Below are 14250 nucleotides of genomic sequence, written 5' to 3'. Positions count from 1 at the left end.
TAGGCACATTTTCTACCATTCTGGCAACATGTCCAAGCCAGCTCAGCTGTATTTTTATGCACCGCTCATACAGCTTCTCACTGTATTAATCTCGGTACTCCCCAGCGTCCGACGTTAATGTTTTTGCTGTTGTTGTTGCAGAAAATATCCCTGAAGTAATTTAGAAGAATACTGCCGGTTTCACAACCTCTGACTGAATAAGAATCCGGGTCGAGTTCCGGTTACGTAGACCCGACTCTTGTAGTAACGGAACAGCTACGATCATCATTGTCCATGCTTATGTACCATTCAATGGGTAGTACTCTACACCAACATATTTGAGAAGTTTTACACATTTAATAGTTTTAAAAGTATGCATGTAGTTCTTGAAATTGTTTCTTATTATAATAGCTGGTAGCTTTAAATGGGCTTTTATTTTATGTACCTATGATACCAACATACGTTTATTTACTAGTTTGGAAACCCCAAAAGGGAAGAAAATGCCGAGAACCATGGTCTGATATTATTCTTCGAAATATTATTCTTGAAAGTTTGTCATTTTCTACGGAGAGAGGATCGTTATTTGAAAACAAAATAATTTACTCTTTGAAGCCATGACTTTTTAATACCATACTGACTGAGCCACTACATTGTTGCTAATTGTTTGCCAGGAAGAATCTTTTTCAAGTTTGAGGTCATGAAAAGGTTGATTATTTTGTTTTGCCTACAGACTGTTGCATCTACCCACGCCTGCAGTACAATCCTCTTCGCAGTGCAATGCATCCAAAGTTTAATATTAACAATCTTGAAGTCGAATTAAGACTACGTATGTAGTAAAGAAAGAAATATTAAAAAAAAACAAGTAAAGATGGGTAGTTGCATCCAACATTTTGATATTAACAATCTTGCAAAAGTCGAATTTTAAGACTAAAACGCCAATCAGTAAAGAAATATATATATTAAAAACCAATTTTTTTTTTTTTATTGAAATAAATGAATTTTTGATGACTCATGCCCAGCTTAGTTTTATCGCAATTTTTTTCGACACAGCCGAACATTTTCCACTCTTGAAGACTTGCACCGAAGCTCAAAGCCATTTCTGTTAGTAATATTTTAAGTTTGTGTAAAAGTAATCGTTCCAATCAAGTTTTTTAGAGATCGAAATCTAAAAATAACATTATATATAATATACAAAATATAATTCATACACTGACAGACACATAAGGTTTACTAAAACAACGAAAATCACTAGATAATTTGTGGTAGTATCCAGCCGATTTTATCTATTTTCCCAATACCACATACTAAGAATCCAATCATATAGAGTAAAGTTAGCAGGATGTTTGAAAATCCTGATATTATTTTTATAAAGCTAGGTCAAGTTTTCCCCCCAAATTATCTATTTTAATCACAAAGATACACCGAGATAGCTCACATATTGGCCGATATATGCGGTGTAAGTCACCCGGAATACCGAAAATCCTTATATTCGATATTTGGATGCTACGGGATCTATTGGCTCAATTTAACCCATTTTTGGCATACAGACATACTATTGTCAGAGAAAGATTATCCTTGAATTTCAATTATACATATATCAAAAGTCAACTATAGATACTGGACCAAATGTTCGGTAACGCTAGAAACTGAGAACAGTTTCTGTATATTTGAACAATTTTTGACACAGACGGACATGGCATACACTAAAGACATTATATATATACGTGTAAAGGTTTTTGACGTTATATCAATTGCTTCAAAGTTGTACTGCATAGTGAAACAATCAAGTGGAATTTAATATTGTGCTATATGGCAATTAGGCGTGGTTATTGTCCGATTTCATCCATTTTCGCAACGCGACATAGGAATAAGAAAATAATGCCACGTACTAAATTTTGTCGAAATCGGTATGTCTGGTCCTGAGATATGGTACTTCACCAAAAAGTGGGCGGTTCCATGAACATCGTTCAATTTTCCCACCCGCTCCCTTAAAGCCCTCCCATCTCATCTTTTAGATGAAATTTAATGTCTCTGAAATTTTTTTTTCTACTAAGGAACCCACATACCAAGTTTCATCAAGATATCTCAATTTTCACTCAGACAGACAGTTACCCGGCTTTCAACTTTTCTCGTCATCCTGATCAATTATATACATATCGAATCCATATCTATCTCGCTTAGTTTTAAGTGATACGCACAACCGTTAGGTGAACAAAACTATTATATAGTACTCTATAGCGGGTTGCAGGAGTATAAAAAGCATATACTATAGTGGCCTGATCTGGAGAATGTGTTTAATGATTATTGCGTTAACTTGGAAGACAATATGCGCCAAATTTCAGGAAAATAATTTGTCAAATAAAAAGACTTACACAAAGAACTTGATTTTGATCAGTAAGCTTGCATAACAGCTATGTAAGTATATGCTACAGTGGTCCGATATCGGTGATTCCAAATAAATGAGCAGTTTCTTGCTAATTCACGTATATACAGGACATGGGATAAATCGACTGAACTAATTCTTTTGTTTCTTTTAGGGTACTCGACGTTTCATTTTGGGTGTTACAACTTCGCGTTAAACTTAAGGGTACAAAAATAGCAGCTAGATAAAGCTAAATTCGACTTTTTTTCGAGAATCAACCATTAATTGAATAAAACATATAGATTTTGAAATTATAAAGTAACCACTTCCTGGTAGTTCTTTTAAACATATTTTCTTCAACGTTTGAATATATAACTACATTTAATATCATTTTCAGACGTCTAACTTGCTAACTTGTAAAACTCCGCTGACCTGTGACTCCACGGCGTTTAATATAACACTTACTGTCAACCACACAACACTTTGCGAATTCTGGAAAATATTACTAGAGTATAATAATTCATATTTTCATGGCTCAATCATATTTTATCTCTCTCGCTAAAAAGCGTCCTTTCATATCCTGTCGACATAAATTCTGCCGAAAGTCAAAACGAGGAAAACTACAAAGTGAAATGTCTGCGAAACTAAAACGCATGTGCCTTAAGTCCATAAATTTCATTTCACGTCCTCTCCCTACCCTTTTGCATGCACCTATATATGTATGTCGTAGGCAAAACTTAAGTTACGCAAACACATCGCTCATTGTCGCTCTCTGGCTGCCGCTCTGCCTTAAAAATGGCGCATTCTTTTAATCATGTTCGCGTCAATTTTTCATATGCTGCTTTAACTTTACGAGCCACTTACACATACATATGGTTTATACGAGTCCTCTCACCTACACACTCACACGCACATGAGAACTGTGGCTTGCGAATATTTTAACGCGCTCAGCCTTGAAAACAGCTGTTTTATGTTTACCATAAACTGTATCAGTATGCGCTCGCGTTGCATTTCGCATTACGTCGCATTTCCGTTCGGCATATTGTCGCTCGTGGCTTATACCACTACACAACGAAATCGTGTTATACATTATATACATACCAATATACGAAGTTTAACGAGCTGAGAAACAGGAGTGTATGTGGGAGAGCAATCGACAAAGCCTATGCATACTCATGCAGTTATGGCTGACATAGCGGAAGGCGTTGTGGCGTGTAAATCATTATGGCCGACAAAATGAGTGGGCAGCGAAGCAAAATACATGCTCATACGAACTATGTAAATACTCGTAGTGAGCGAATTGAAAGTTATGGAGAGAATTCGAACGGATGTGAAAGCATAAGGCGTGTGCCCTTTTGGCATTATTTATGCGCATTCATAGGTAAGAATTTGGGAAGAGGAGCACAATAATTTCATGGTGTCAAAGTTTGCGTGAAGTGTACGCTTGTAGACCGTAAGGTCATCTTTATAGCTTGTTGGGAGAGCGCCTATGTCAAAGGGATATGCCTGGCATAGCAATAACTAAGATTAATTGCTTTTGCAATTTAAGGGGTTGCCATATGCTTATACTCATAAAACTACAATATTGCTTGCAGTTTAGAATTAAAAAGATAACGGGATTTACTACCATCTATCTCAGGAAATATTTGGGAAAAAATCGTATATTCCACATAGGCTGTTTGCCTAAAATAATGTTATCGAATCCCCTCCCCATCTTCTGTCAGCATTCAGCGTTTCAGGAAAATGGATTTAGGTAGTTAATGATAAATACCCAAAATTATTTCTGGTATAAAAAGCTTAAATTTGTAAAGTTGGTCAAAATTTGTCTCTAAGTTCTTAAGTCTCGACTATTACTGATAAAAAAAAAAACAGATTTTGAATACAGTTGTACAATATAAGCCATTAGGGAAAGGTCGAATATCGAGCGATGAAAGTATAATCTGGCTAGGGCAAAACGATGAAATTTTGTGTTAAAATACAGTTAAAATTCCTTAACTAGAAATTCTCCAATCTTTTAATTGACAATAGAAGTCCGATTTCATACAACTTTCTTTCCTTAACTCGAGGTCTCTCTAACTCGAATTTTTTGGGAGGATTAGGTGATTCGAGTGTATGAAAAGGAAATAGAATCATTTTAAATAGATCTGAAATCCCATTTCTTCTACATAAAAAGTACAACTTACAAAAAGAATTGGATATCATAAGTTCAGCTAGTTTTACTCTAAAGTTAGTTTTATAGTAAATATAATAAAACTATAAGGACTTTCTTCTTCTGTCCTCTACCGCTTACACTGTTACAAGCTAAAAAAACATGACTGTACTCGTATATTATGTAGATTTCTGACCAGACTTTCCTGGGTTAGTGGTTATATCCTGTATGGAAAAATGTTTTCCAGTCCATAATGGCATGAAATATGAAATCTCAGCATTCTTTTGGCTCAATATCAAACGAATCCGTAAACCCAAAAAAGCTCCTGGTATACTTGAAGTTCGATGCTTTTTGATTCTAGTAGTTTGCGAAATCTCGAATAGTCGTATAACTCTTTAGGCATATAAAAACAATGAATCCAACTAAACTACGAATCTAACTTCTCTAGCCTTGCTTTTATATTATATTTTACGTTCTTTTAGAGGTGACCCAAATTGCGAAAATAAGGAATTTTTCTCCTTACGCGTAAGATATGCCCCTCATGGACTAACTTAAGCCTCTCTCAGTAAGGTCTAGAAGGAGAAATGTAGTCCGAAGAAACATCCTTCATTCAAAATAATATATTTATATGCATTAATTTTTATAACTGGATCATTATAACGTGACGCTCCATACCCCACTGCAATCTTTTATACTTTGTGAAGAATAGTACCCTGAAGAATATGTTTCAAAGTAACGAGCATTTCGGTGGGTAGAGCTGATAATAAATTTAGAAATTATGTACTTGTTCTACGTTCGTAGTAAAGTAACTACAGATTGAAAACATGTTGAAAATTTGAGTGGCATTTGGTCTATAACTTGAAGTATATTCACCCAAACTTTGTCCGGTTAACATTATAACAGGATATCAAAAGTTATTTTGATCCATTCTCAACCGCCAAGCAGGTTCTTTCGGGATGGAATTAAAAAAAAACATTAGTAGAAGGATATGGAAATGTTATGCTTTCATATGGGCTATACTTGAAATAATTGTTGTGAATGTTCTTCTGAGGATGGACTCATGTGTAGAAGTTCACGCAAGTGAAAAAAGTTCTCTGATCGCCATTCACTTGGTAGTGGTCAGAAACGATTCTTTTACATATAGCTCAAGCAGCTCAAGACTTCCGGTCTTTGACCAAGTATCCTCTGGGTAGCCAAAGAACATCCGTTTGAAGGCGAAACATTCCCTCCGCAAAGTTGTGCGCTGGGTCTGGGATGAGTGACCCGCCGGAAGAAGCAGAGGATGAGGAAGACCTCCACTCCGTTGGAAGGACCAGGTGGAGAAGGACCTGGCTTCGCTTGGAATCTCCAATTGTCGCCACGTAGTGAAAAGAAGAAACGACTTGCGCGCTGTTGTTAACTCGACTATAATTGTGTAAGCGGTGTCTACCCCAGTAAAGAAGAGGAAGCATGTTCTTCTTAAACAAAAAGAAATTTTGAGAAGGAACAAAACGCATGAATATAGTTTTTGATTCATAATAATCGTGATCCTGACATACAACTTAAGCGCATAGAATTATAAAGTTAAATAAAATACTAAAGTACGAAAATACTAGTAAAATACTACTATTCTGCTACACTTTTTCGTGCGGCCTGACAATTACACCTAATGCTACTACTATTCCATCACAAATCTGATACATATTTGGTACTCATAAATATTGGCACTCACTGGTCTCCCACAGCGGCGCGACTTTTCTCAGTGCTGAGTGTGAAACAAGGCAAATAAGAAGCGCAAAGCAATAACTTGTTTTCAAACTAATGGCAAGAGATAAATAAATAGAGTACAATACAAATGTGACGGTTTTTATTTACTTTATACAAAGAGAGCTTTCCGTTGCGCATGTACGGCCATATTGGAGCGCCACTGAGCTTTTATGAAACCAACAAAGCTAAAACAGCAAGCACAATGAGTTGTGTTGAGTAGCAAAGAGTGCGTCCGAAAGTGGCTGACGGCTATTATTGATGGTGAGAACTTACTGCTAGGTGAGCGCGTAGGTGAGCTCTTAAAGAGTTGTCGGCGCACTTGTTGAAAGCGACTACAAAAATAGCAACAATATGAAATATATGAGTGCAGTTGGCGGCATAAAGTGTTCAAAGGCAAATGGCAACACTAATTTAGTAGCAGAGTTTTTGTTGTTTGCTTTTGTAGTTGTTATTTGCTTGTTATTGTATCATAAATGTTTTTTCTCAATTATTTTTTGTCGTTTGTTATACAAAACTCAACCGCTGCCGAAGATGTTTTTGTCGTAGTCATCGGCGTCGTCGTCGTCGTAGTCGTAGTCATCGTAATCGTTGCCGTTGGTGTGTGGCATGCGACGATGACTATGGGAGAATCCGCTGCTGCCGCCGCAGCCGCTCGACACACTATCGCATGGGAAGTATACAATGCCGCCGCCGCTGCCACCACTACCACTACTACTACTACCAACACAGCATTGTGGCGAATGTTTATAGATTTTCAGTCGAATTTTGTTATTTCACGTACAAAGTGGCGCGCGCGGGCCGCCGCTCTAGCAAATCATATGAAATCGTGACGTTATATAGAATAATTTGTGTCGAAAATTGTAACAACAACAAGAATAAAAACAACAAAACATATTAACACATATAATTTACTTGGTGAAAGGTGTAAAATGCATGGTTCGGTGCAAGTGGCAAAAGTGGTAGGTAATGTGGTTAGTTGCAACACATATCGAAAGCGTTTGGAGTGGCGTCAGCGGCGTGTTTACAAAAAATGTGATTTATTTTTTTTTTGTATCAGTGCACTAGAATGCATTTCTTAAACCATTTATAACAGCAATTTAACGGCTGATTTTCTTGCTATCAAACTTGTTTGTCGCATGAAATTATCTAACGGTTAAATGCTTGTAAAAAAGACGTTGCACACGTAAGCGCTTTATAAATAGCAAGCAACGGAAGTGATATATTAATTTAAAAGCATTGAATATTTATTGAAATTATGGCTTGTTAACTGCCGGATGTTGCCACCTAAGTAATAATTGCGCAAAGGAAAAAGCAACGTGCAAAAGCGTACGCAGAAAAAGCTGTCAGCGCACAAAGTCATTTAAATACAGTGTAAATTGTTGCACAGCAATTATTGGCGGCAATAAAATGTGACAACTTACTGTGCATAGAAATGGTACATTGTAAAGTGACTGCAATAAAAATGACAATTTAATTTAAATGTGAAAAATACACGAGAGGAAATATTAAACGCAACAAAAGCAGGAAAAAAACAGCATTAAATAAACTTAAAAAAATACATAAAAGGTATTATTTTATAACGTAGTGCTTGTTGTACATACATATATAAAAAACCAATTGCTTGAAAACCGCAAAAAATCCAGCATTTCCACAGTTTCCATTACCGGGACAACAAGAAAAAACCAACCGTCAGCGTAATAAACTTTCGAAAATTTAATTTCAAATTCGATTTTACGTGCTTAATCGAATACAGAGTTGTTAATGCCATGCTAAAATGCACCAATTACCAGATCATTACACTGCCGTGATCATATTTCACACATATGTATGTATGTATATTGTGCAATAAATTGACTTGATAGTGCTTATAACGCAGACGTGTACTAGTGTGTGTGTGGCGTAAATTAATACAAATTTAATTACGGTAAATTTACTGTTTCACAGAACGCCATAATACCGTGGTCGCGGCGAAAATGCGCTTTAATTGAAAAAATAACCAATTATTGACGCAAACTTTTTTTGCATAAAGCGCCAGTGAGGCGCACGAAATGGCGCGGCAGCCTGCGAGAGTGTGAGTGTGAGTTTGTGCAACGCGCAATTGGTATGCGAAAACTACACCCACAAACACAAGCGGCAGTCAAAGCGCTTACAGCATTATACTATATACATATGTATGTATACTACTTAAATATCCTCTATACACATACTTACACATATGTAAGTGCAGTAAACATTTATTGCTGACGAAGTCGGCCACAAAGACTTCCCACAAAAATACACTGTTACACATACATACATCCATACATACATTCCATATTATCGCATGTTTTCTTGCCACCAAACGTTTTGTCGTATCCGCTGTGCGGTTAACGGTTTGATTTGGTAATTTTTAGAATTTGCGCGCGCCCACTTCCTATAATAGCACACACACACAAACAAACAAACATATACACACGTATTTGTGTATGCGTATGCATATGCGCCATCCACTTCTGCCATGGCTTTATGCTCAAATATTTTCGCGTGTGTTTGTGGGCGTTGATGTATATGTATGGGTGTGTGTGTGCGCGCGCGACGACCCGCATCTCTTACCACATCCGCTATACGTGTTCATAATAAATTAAATGCCACATTTCATAATAAAATTAAAAACACAAAATAAAAACAAAATGCCTAGCTGAATACATACAAACATAAACATACACATACAAACATACATACATATGTATGGATGTACATAGAGTATGGTTTATTAAATGCGCGAGACTCGTAAAAAGCATTATGAGTGTAACAAACAGAAATTATAATAAAAATGGTGTGGAAAATATTAAAATAATAAACAGCAGGCACTCAAGCCAGTGGCAGCAAATTATGATTTATGAGTTTGAAGCCAAAGCGCGGGCGCTCACACCAAACTACACGTGTAAATTCGTGTGTGTGCCCATTAAAATATAGTGTCTGGTAGTGTACGAGTAACGGTAATTCCGACGATTTATTTATACGACTAAGAGGACGTCATATAGACGCTGAGAAGGCAAGCGTATCCAAACTATTAAGCAACAGCGCATTAGCTTATTGGCTTGGGTGATATGGAAGATTAACAAGAAAAAACGTTAACTTCGGCTGCACCGAAGCTAATATACCCTTCACTGGTGCATTTCTTTTAGTAACTATGTGTTCAGTTTGTGTGGCAGCTATATGCTATAGTTAACCGATCTGAACAATTTCTTCCGATATTGCATTATTATCTTAGAAAATAATCTGTGCCAACTTTTGTGAATATATCTTATAAAATGTGAAAGTTTTCCATACAAGCATTTGATTCCGATCGTTCAGTTTGTATGGCAGCTATATGTTATAGTGGTCCGATATCTGCCGTTCCGACAAATGAGCAGCTTCTTGAAGAGAAAATGATGTTTGCAAAATTTCAAAACGATATCTTAAAAACTGAAGGACTAGTTCGTATATATACAGACAGACGGACAGACAGACAGACGGACATAGCTAAATCGACTCAGCTCAACATACTGATCATTTATATATATACTTTATAGGGTCTCTGACGATTCCTTCTGGGTGTTACAAACTTCGTGGCAAACTTAATATACCCTGTTCAGGGTATAAAAACTCAGGGACTAGTTCGTACACATACATACATATATGCAGACGGACATGGCTAAATCGATTCAGCTCAACATACTGATCATTTATATACATATATATTTTATAGTGTCTCCGACGCTTCCTTCCGGGTGTTACCAACTTCGTGGCAAACTTAATATACCCTGTTCAGGGTATACAAATATTATGGAGACAGACTAAGGACTAGAAGGTGGAGCGAGAGGTTAAAGTATACACGTTTACTGTATCGCTTAAAGTTTTTGTGCTTCACGTACGCTTTTTGAAGCAACGCTTACAATTTTTGTTATAGAGAGAAGAACAGAAAGCATATTGTTTGTTCTAACAATCCTTTTCTTTTTCGCTTTGTTGTTAAAGTATGAACTGGCAAGCTAACTGATGAAAGTTGTATGTGAATCGGTCATTTCATATGTGTATGTATATTAAAGCGGGTTAATTTAGAGAAAAAGTTGAGAACAGCAAAATCGTATATGCGGGAAATATTCTACGAATCATTCTGAAGAACTTTGCCTAAGAGACTATGCGTATATCGAGTTTTAAGGCAAAGTTTTTTAGATATCATAAAAATGTTTTCGTATATTTTTGAGATGTCGGAATGAAATTTAATACCAAGGAGCATTTTGAAATTATATTGATATCTTCCACACAACCGATAATTTAGATTTAATAAACTTCGGTCGAAACCGGTTTTAAACCCAAAGTCTGTAAAGCGAAAATGTTCAGAATGATACGTAGAATATTTTTCCCATATGCGATTGTATAGAAAAACTGGACCCACTCTAATGTACATAGCCATTTATCTATTTATAACAGGAACACTTCGAAAGTGCAAAAAATGGCGCTTAAGTGTTCTCCCTTGAAAGTAATCCATTCGTTTACCATCTTTATTTGAAATATACGTAGATATCACTATGGTGAAGTTATTCGGAAGTATCAAGAATTTTACTATTTATACTAATTCAAAGGAATTTTGGAACGTCTAACTAATCCGAGTAAATATTCAAAATAAGTACAAACTCAAACCATAGAGGAGTTAAATTGAGTTAAGAAAGCATATAAGCTCTCATTATATGGAACACTGCTGTAAGTGGTATGCTTTATCCTTATCCGGTTTGAAAATTATAATCGGGGTATCAATTACGCGCTGACTCTATCTACTGTCATGTTATATATCACAAAAAAAATATTGAAAAAGAGCTCTTTAAGAGAGCGGATGACATAACTATATGTAGAAACTGTATTATTTTTCAGACAACTTTGTCAACTCTTGCATCTTCTAACCCCAAATTACACCTAGCCTGCATATTGAGAGAATAAAAATCTACGGAATTTCGTACATACATAGTAGTATATCTTTGATTGTGACGGAAAAATGTTTAAGAATACGATCGCTGTAATTATTTAGTATAGTATTTTCATATATTTTATTTCATTAATTGTAGATTTCAAAACAACCCAATTTAGCTTTAAGATAGTTACATATTTAAAATTTCGTTTCAATGAATCGAAAATTCGTGCATTTCGGTAAATTACAGATCCAAATCTTCTGATTAGAAGTAATCGAACTGCGCACTTCGTACTAAGACTGTGTTGACACAAATGCTTTTTTGTCGCTCAAATTTTGTTTCGGTATCGCTCATTGCATTCACTTGACCGACACGAGTCCGACAACTTGAGTCGGATTTTCAGAATTTCCTTTCATTTCACATTCTCAAATTTTATACGCTTCTTTGGCTAAATTTTATGCTAACTATCTCTTTTTCTTTAACTCTAATGATATTAATATTCAAATTCAAATATTCAAATTTGCGTACATAATGGAAGCATTCATTCTGTTTCAAATTGCAACAATGGAATATGGAAAGGAGTTCTGTATTAACAAGCCGTGAACTGTTACGAAAAAAACAGAAATCATGCCATCGGAACACGAACGGCACAGTGCCTTAAACTTTTCTCTTCTCCCTGCGTCTACAAACAAACGGTTTGGGCGACAAAAGAGTCCGCTTGTGAACATAGTCTTACATGACTTTTACTATAACTTTTATGAGGACAAAAAAATTTTCCTAGATGACATCTTGTAAAGTTCAGTGATGTAAATGTCATAAATTTAAACGTCATAATTTTTATTGTACTATTAAAAAATATTAGAGAGAGCTTCGTGGTCATTGGATTCAAAGAGCGGTGTACTTCTAAAAATATAAACTTAGAGAGGGTAAATAAACATGCTCCTAGGTTCGGGATTTTGAATAAGTTTGTACGTATATACATGTATGACGTTAAAGCAACTGGTAGCCGTATGGCGCGAGTCACTAGAAGAGGTATAGATAGTGAGGACATAGAGTCTGTTGTAGTTCGCGTCAAGCACAGGCATCCTAAGGAATGATTACTCCTCATGAACCTCGCAACTGAACTCTATCTGCTATCGCAAGGGACTAGAATGATCTGTGCTTGGCATACTACCCTACCAGACTAACCTAACCTAACCTATGTATTGCATTTATTTAATGAGTTAATGCCAAGAAAATAGGTATAATTCACAATATAGACTGACAAGTTTTAACAAGAAAACCTAACCTAAATAACTTGTAGGCTTCTCAGCGCTACCAGCGGCGCGGCGCGGTTGAATACACTAACTGCAACTACATATCGTGAATTAAATTCATTTAATATGCATAAACAACTGCATAACTGAAATTGCAACAAAAGTTTATACAACAAATTATAATTTATTGCTCAATTAGTGCAAATAATTGTGAAGCAGCCGCACGTCACTCAACCAATGCCGTCTGTTGCGTCGCCTCGTCACAATGGCGATGAAATATTGCCAAACGGTGCAGCAATAAATAAATACAAACTACAAACAACAACAACAAAGGACAACTTGAACACACTGATCGTGACGAAAATATTGTGCAACTTGTGTAAAATAAATGAAAGCTCATATAAATTAATAACGCGCACAACAAGCACACCGCCACCCACTCCCTTCGCAGAAATGTGTTTGCAGTCAAAAAGCCACACATATGTACATATATACATATATCTATATTAAAACCATTGAAATTTAATGTTATTTTTATGTTGCAGAGAAAAAGGTGATGTTCTATGAAAGCGGTAATAAATTCGTAATTTGTATGCCATACTCAGTAAAACAAAACAAATGTAAATAATATTAAATAAACACGCAATAAACGGCATTTGTAAAAATAAAACGGAAAAAATTACAGCGCAGCCGTGCGTGAAAAAACAACGCAAACAATTAATTGTAACAGCAACAGCAAAAAGGTGAAATAAGTGCATTGCAATTGCTAATTAAAACACATTAATCAAGTGCAGCGGCAGAAAAAAATACCGTTATTGCAAATTTGCTGCAAACAAGGTGGCAGCTTGCAACAAAGCGCGTTGCATTTAGCACACGCATGCGCATGCGCCATCAACACTCGAATAACAAGCGTGCAACAACTGTTGTCTTGTCGTTGAACGGTTACATTTCGAAAGGCGAGAGCAACAGCAGCAGCAAGTGGTAGCAGTGAAAAATAGCATAGAAGCAGGCAAGAACACTCGCACACACTCGTGTTTATCATACGCGTGCGCATACTTCGGCTCTCGCGCTCACTTGCGCTGCTCATCGTGCTCTCCAGTCAGTATAGTGGATTTTTCTTGCTGTTGCTACTTATTCGCAAGGAGTTGCCACCCATTTGATACGCCGCTACAACTAGTAAATTTGTAGGTTATAAATATTCATCGCTTCGTCCAGCGTCTGCAGCCAAAGCCTCAAAGTGGATTTAACCAACTACAATAAATTGCTGCAATCCAGCAATCAATATTTGCGGCCAGATTATCTGGCCGCACCGAATGCGGTAAGTACATACATAATTTGGATGGAAAAGATCATTAGTTACATAGCATATATGTACATATATTAGGGTGTGTCATTCTGAGGCAACCTTTTTTTGTGGTGGTTTTTCAACTGTAAAACAGGCTAAAATCTTGCCAGTAGGGATGGTAAACTCGATTCCGATTCTACTCGAGAATCCAGTTTTATCGTAAAATAATCGATTTTTCGAATGTCAAGAATCGATTATTAATCGCCTTCGACTACTGAAGATCGATTCCGAAAAATCGATTATTTTACGAGAAAACTCAATTTTTGAGTAGAATCCGAATCGAGTTTACCATCCCTACTGGCAGCCATCGCGCGCACCTACAATAACCACCACAAAGAAAAGTTTTTTTTAATTTAATATTAAGAGCTCATCTTTTGAGTGACTTTTTTCACATTTTCGAAACTTTTTAGCCCGTTTTTCAGTTGAAAAAAAAAAGGTGGGCTCAGAATGACATACCCTAATATATATACATATATTGAAAATTTTCT

At 36.2% G+C, this 14250-nt stretch overlaps 1 protein-coding gene and 1 long non-coding RNA gene across 2 annotated transcripts in view; both read left to right on the top strand.

The window, feature by feature from the left end:
• Positions 1-6262: 6262 nt before the first annotated feature.
• On the top strand, positions 6263-13169 carry LOC126752721 (uncharacterized). Its single transcript, XR_007666021.1, has 2 exons — positions 6263-7195; positions 12963-13169. It is a non-coding gene; the product is annotated as an uncharacterized LOC126752721 (long non-coding RNA).
• A 452-nt stretch (positions 13170-13621) lies between these two features.
• Positions 13622-14250, top strand: part of LOC126753684 (zinc finger protein Elbow) — a gene marked incomplete at its 5' end in the record, with an annotated part of 110358 nt that continues 109729 nt past the window's right edge. Inside the window, one exon of the mRNA XM_050465360.1 lies at positions 13622-13735. Within this exon, the coding sequence (XP_050321317.1) occupies positions 13622-13735 (114 nt within the window). The remainder of the gene's footprint in view (positions 13736-14250) is intronic.

This window comes from Bactrocera neohumeralis, chromosome 3, assembly GCF_024586455.1.
Source record: "Bactrocera neohumeralis isolate Rockhampton chromosome 3, APGP_CSIRO_Bneo_wtdbg2-racon-allhic-juicebox.fasta_v2, whole genome shotgun sequence".
Taxonomy (NCBI): Eukaryota; Metazoa; Arthropoda; class Insecta; order Diptera; family Tephritidae; genus Bactrocera; species Bactrocera neohumeralis.
Note: the sequence above shows the minus strand (reverse complement) of the source record. Positions and strands in the feature narration are given on the sequence as shown.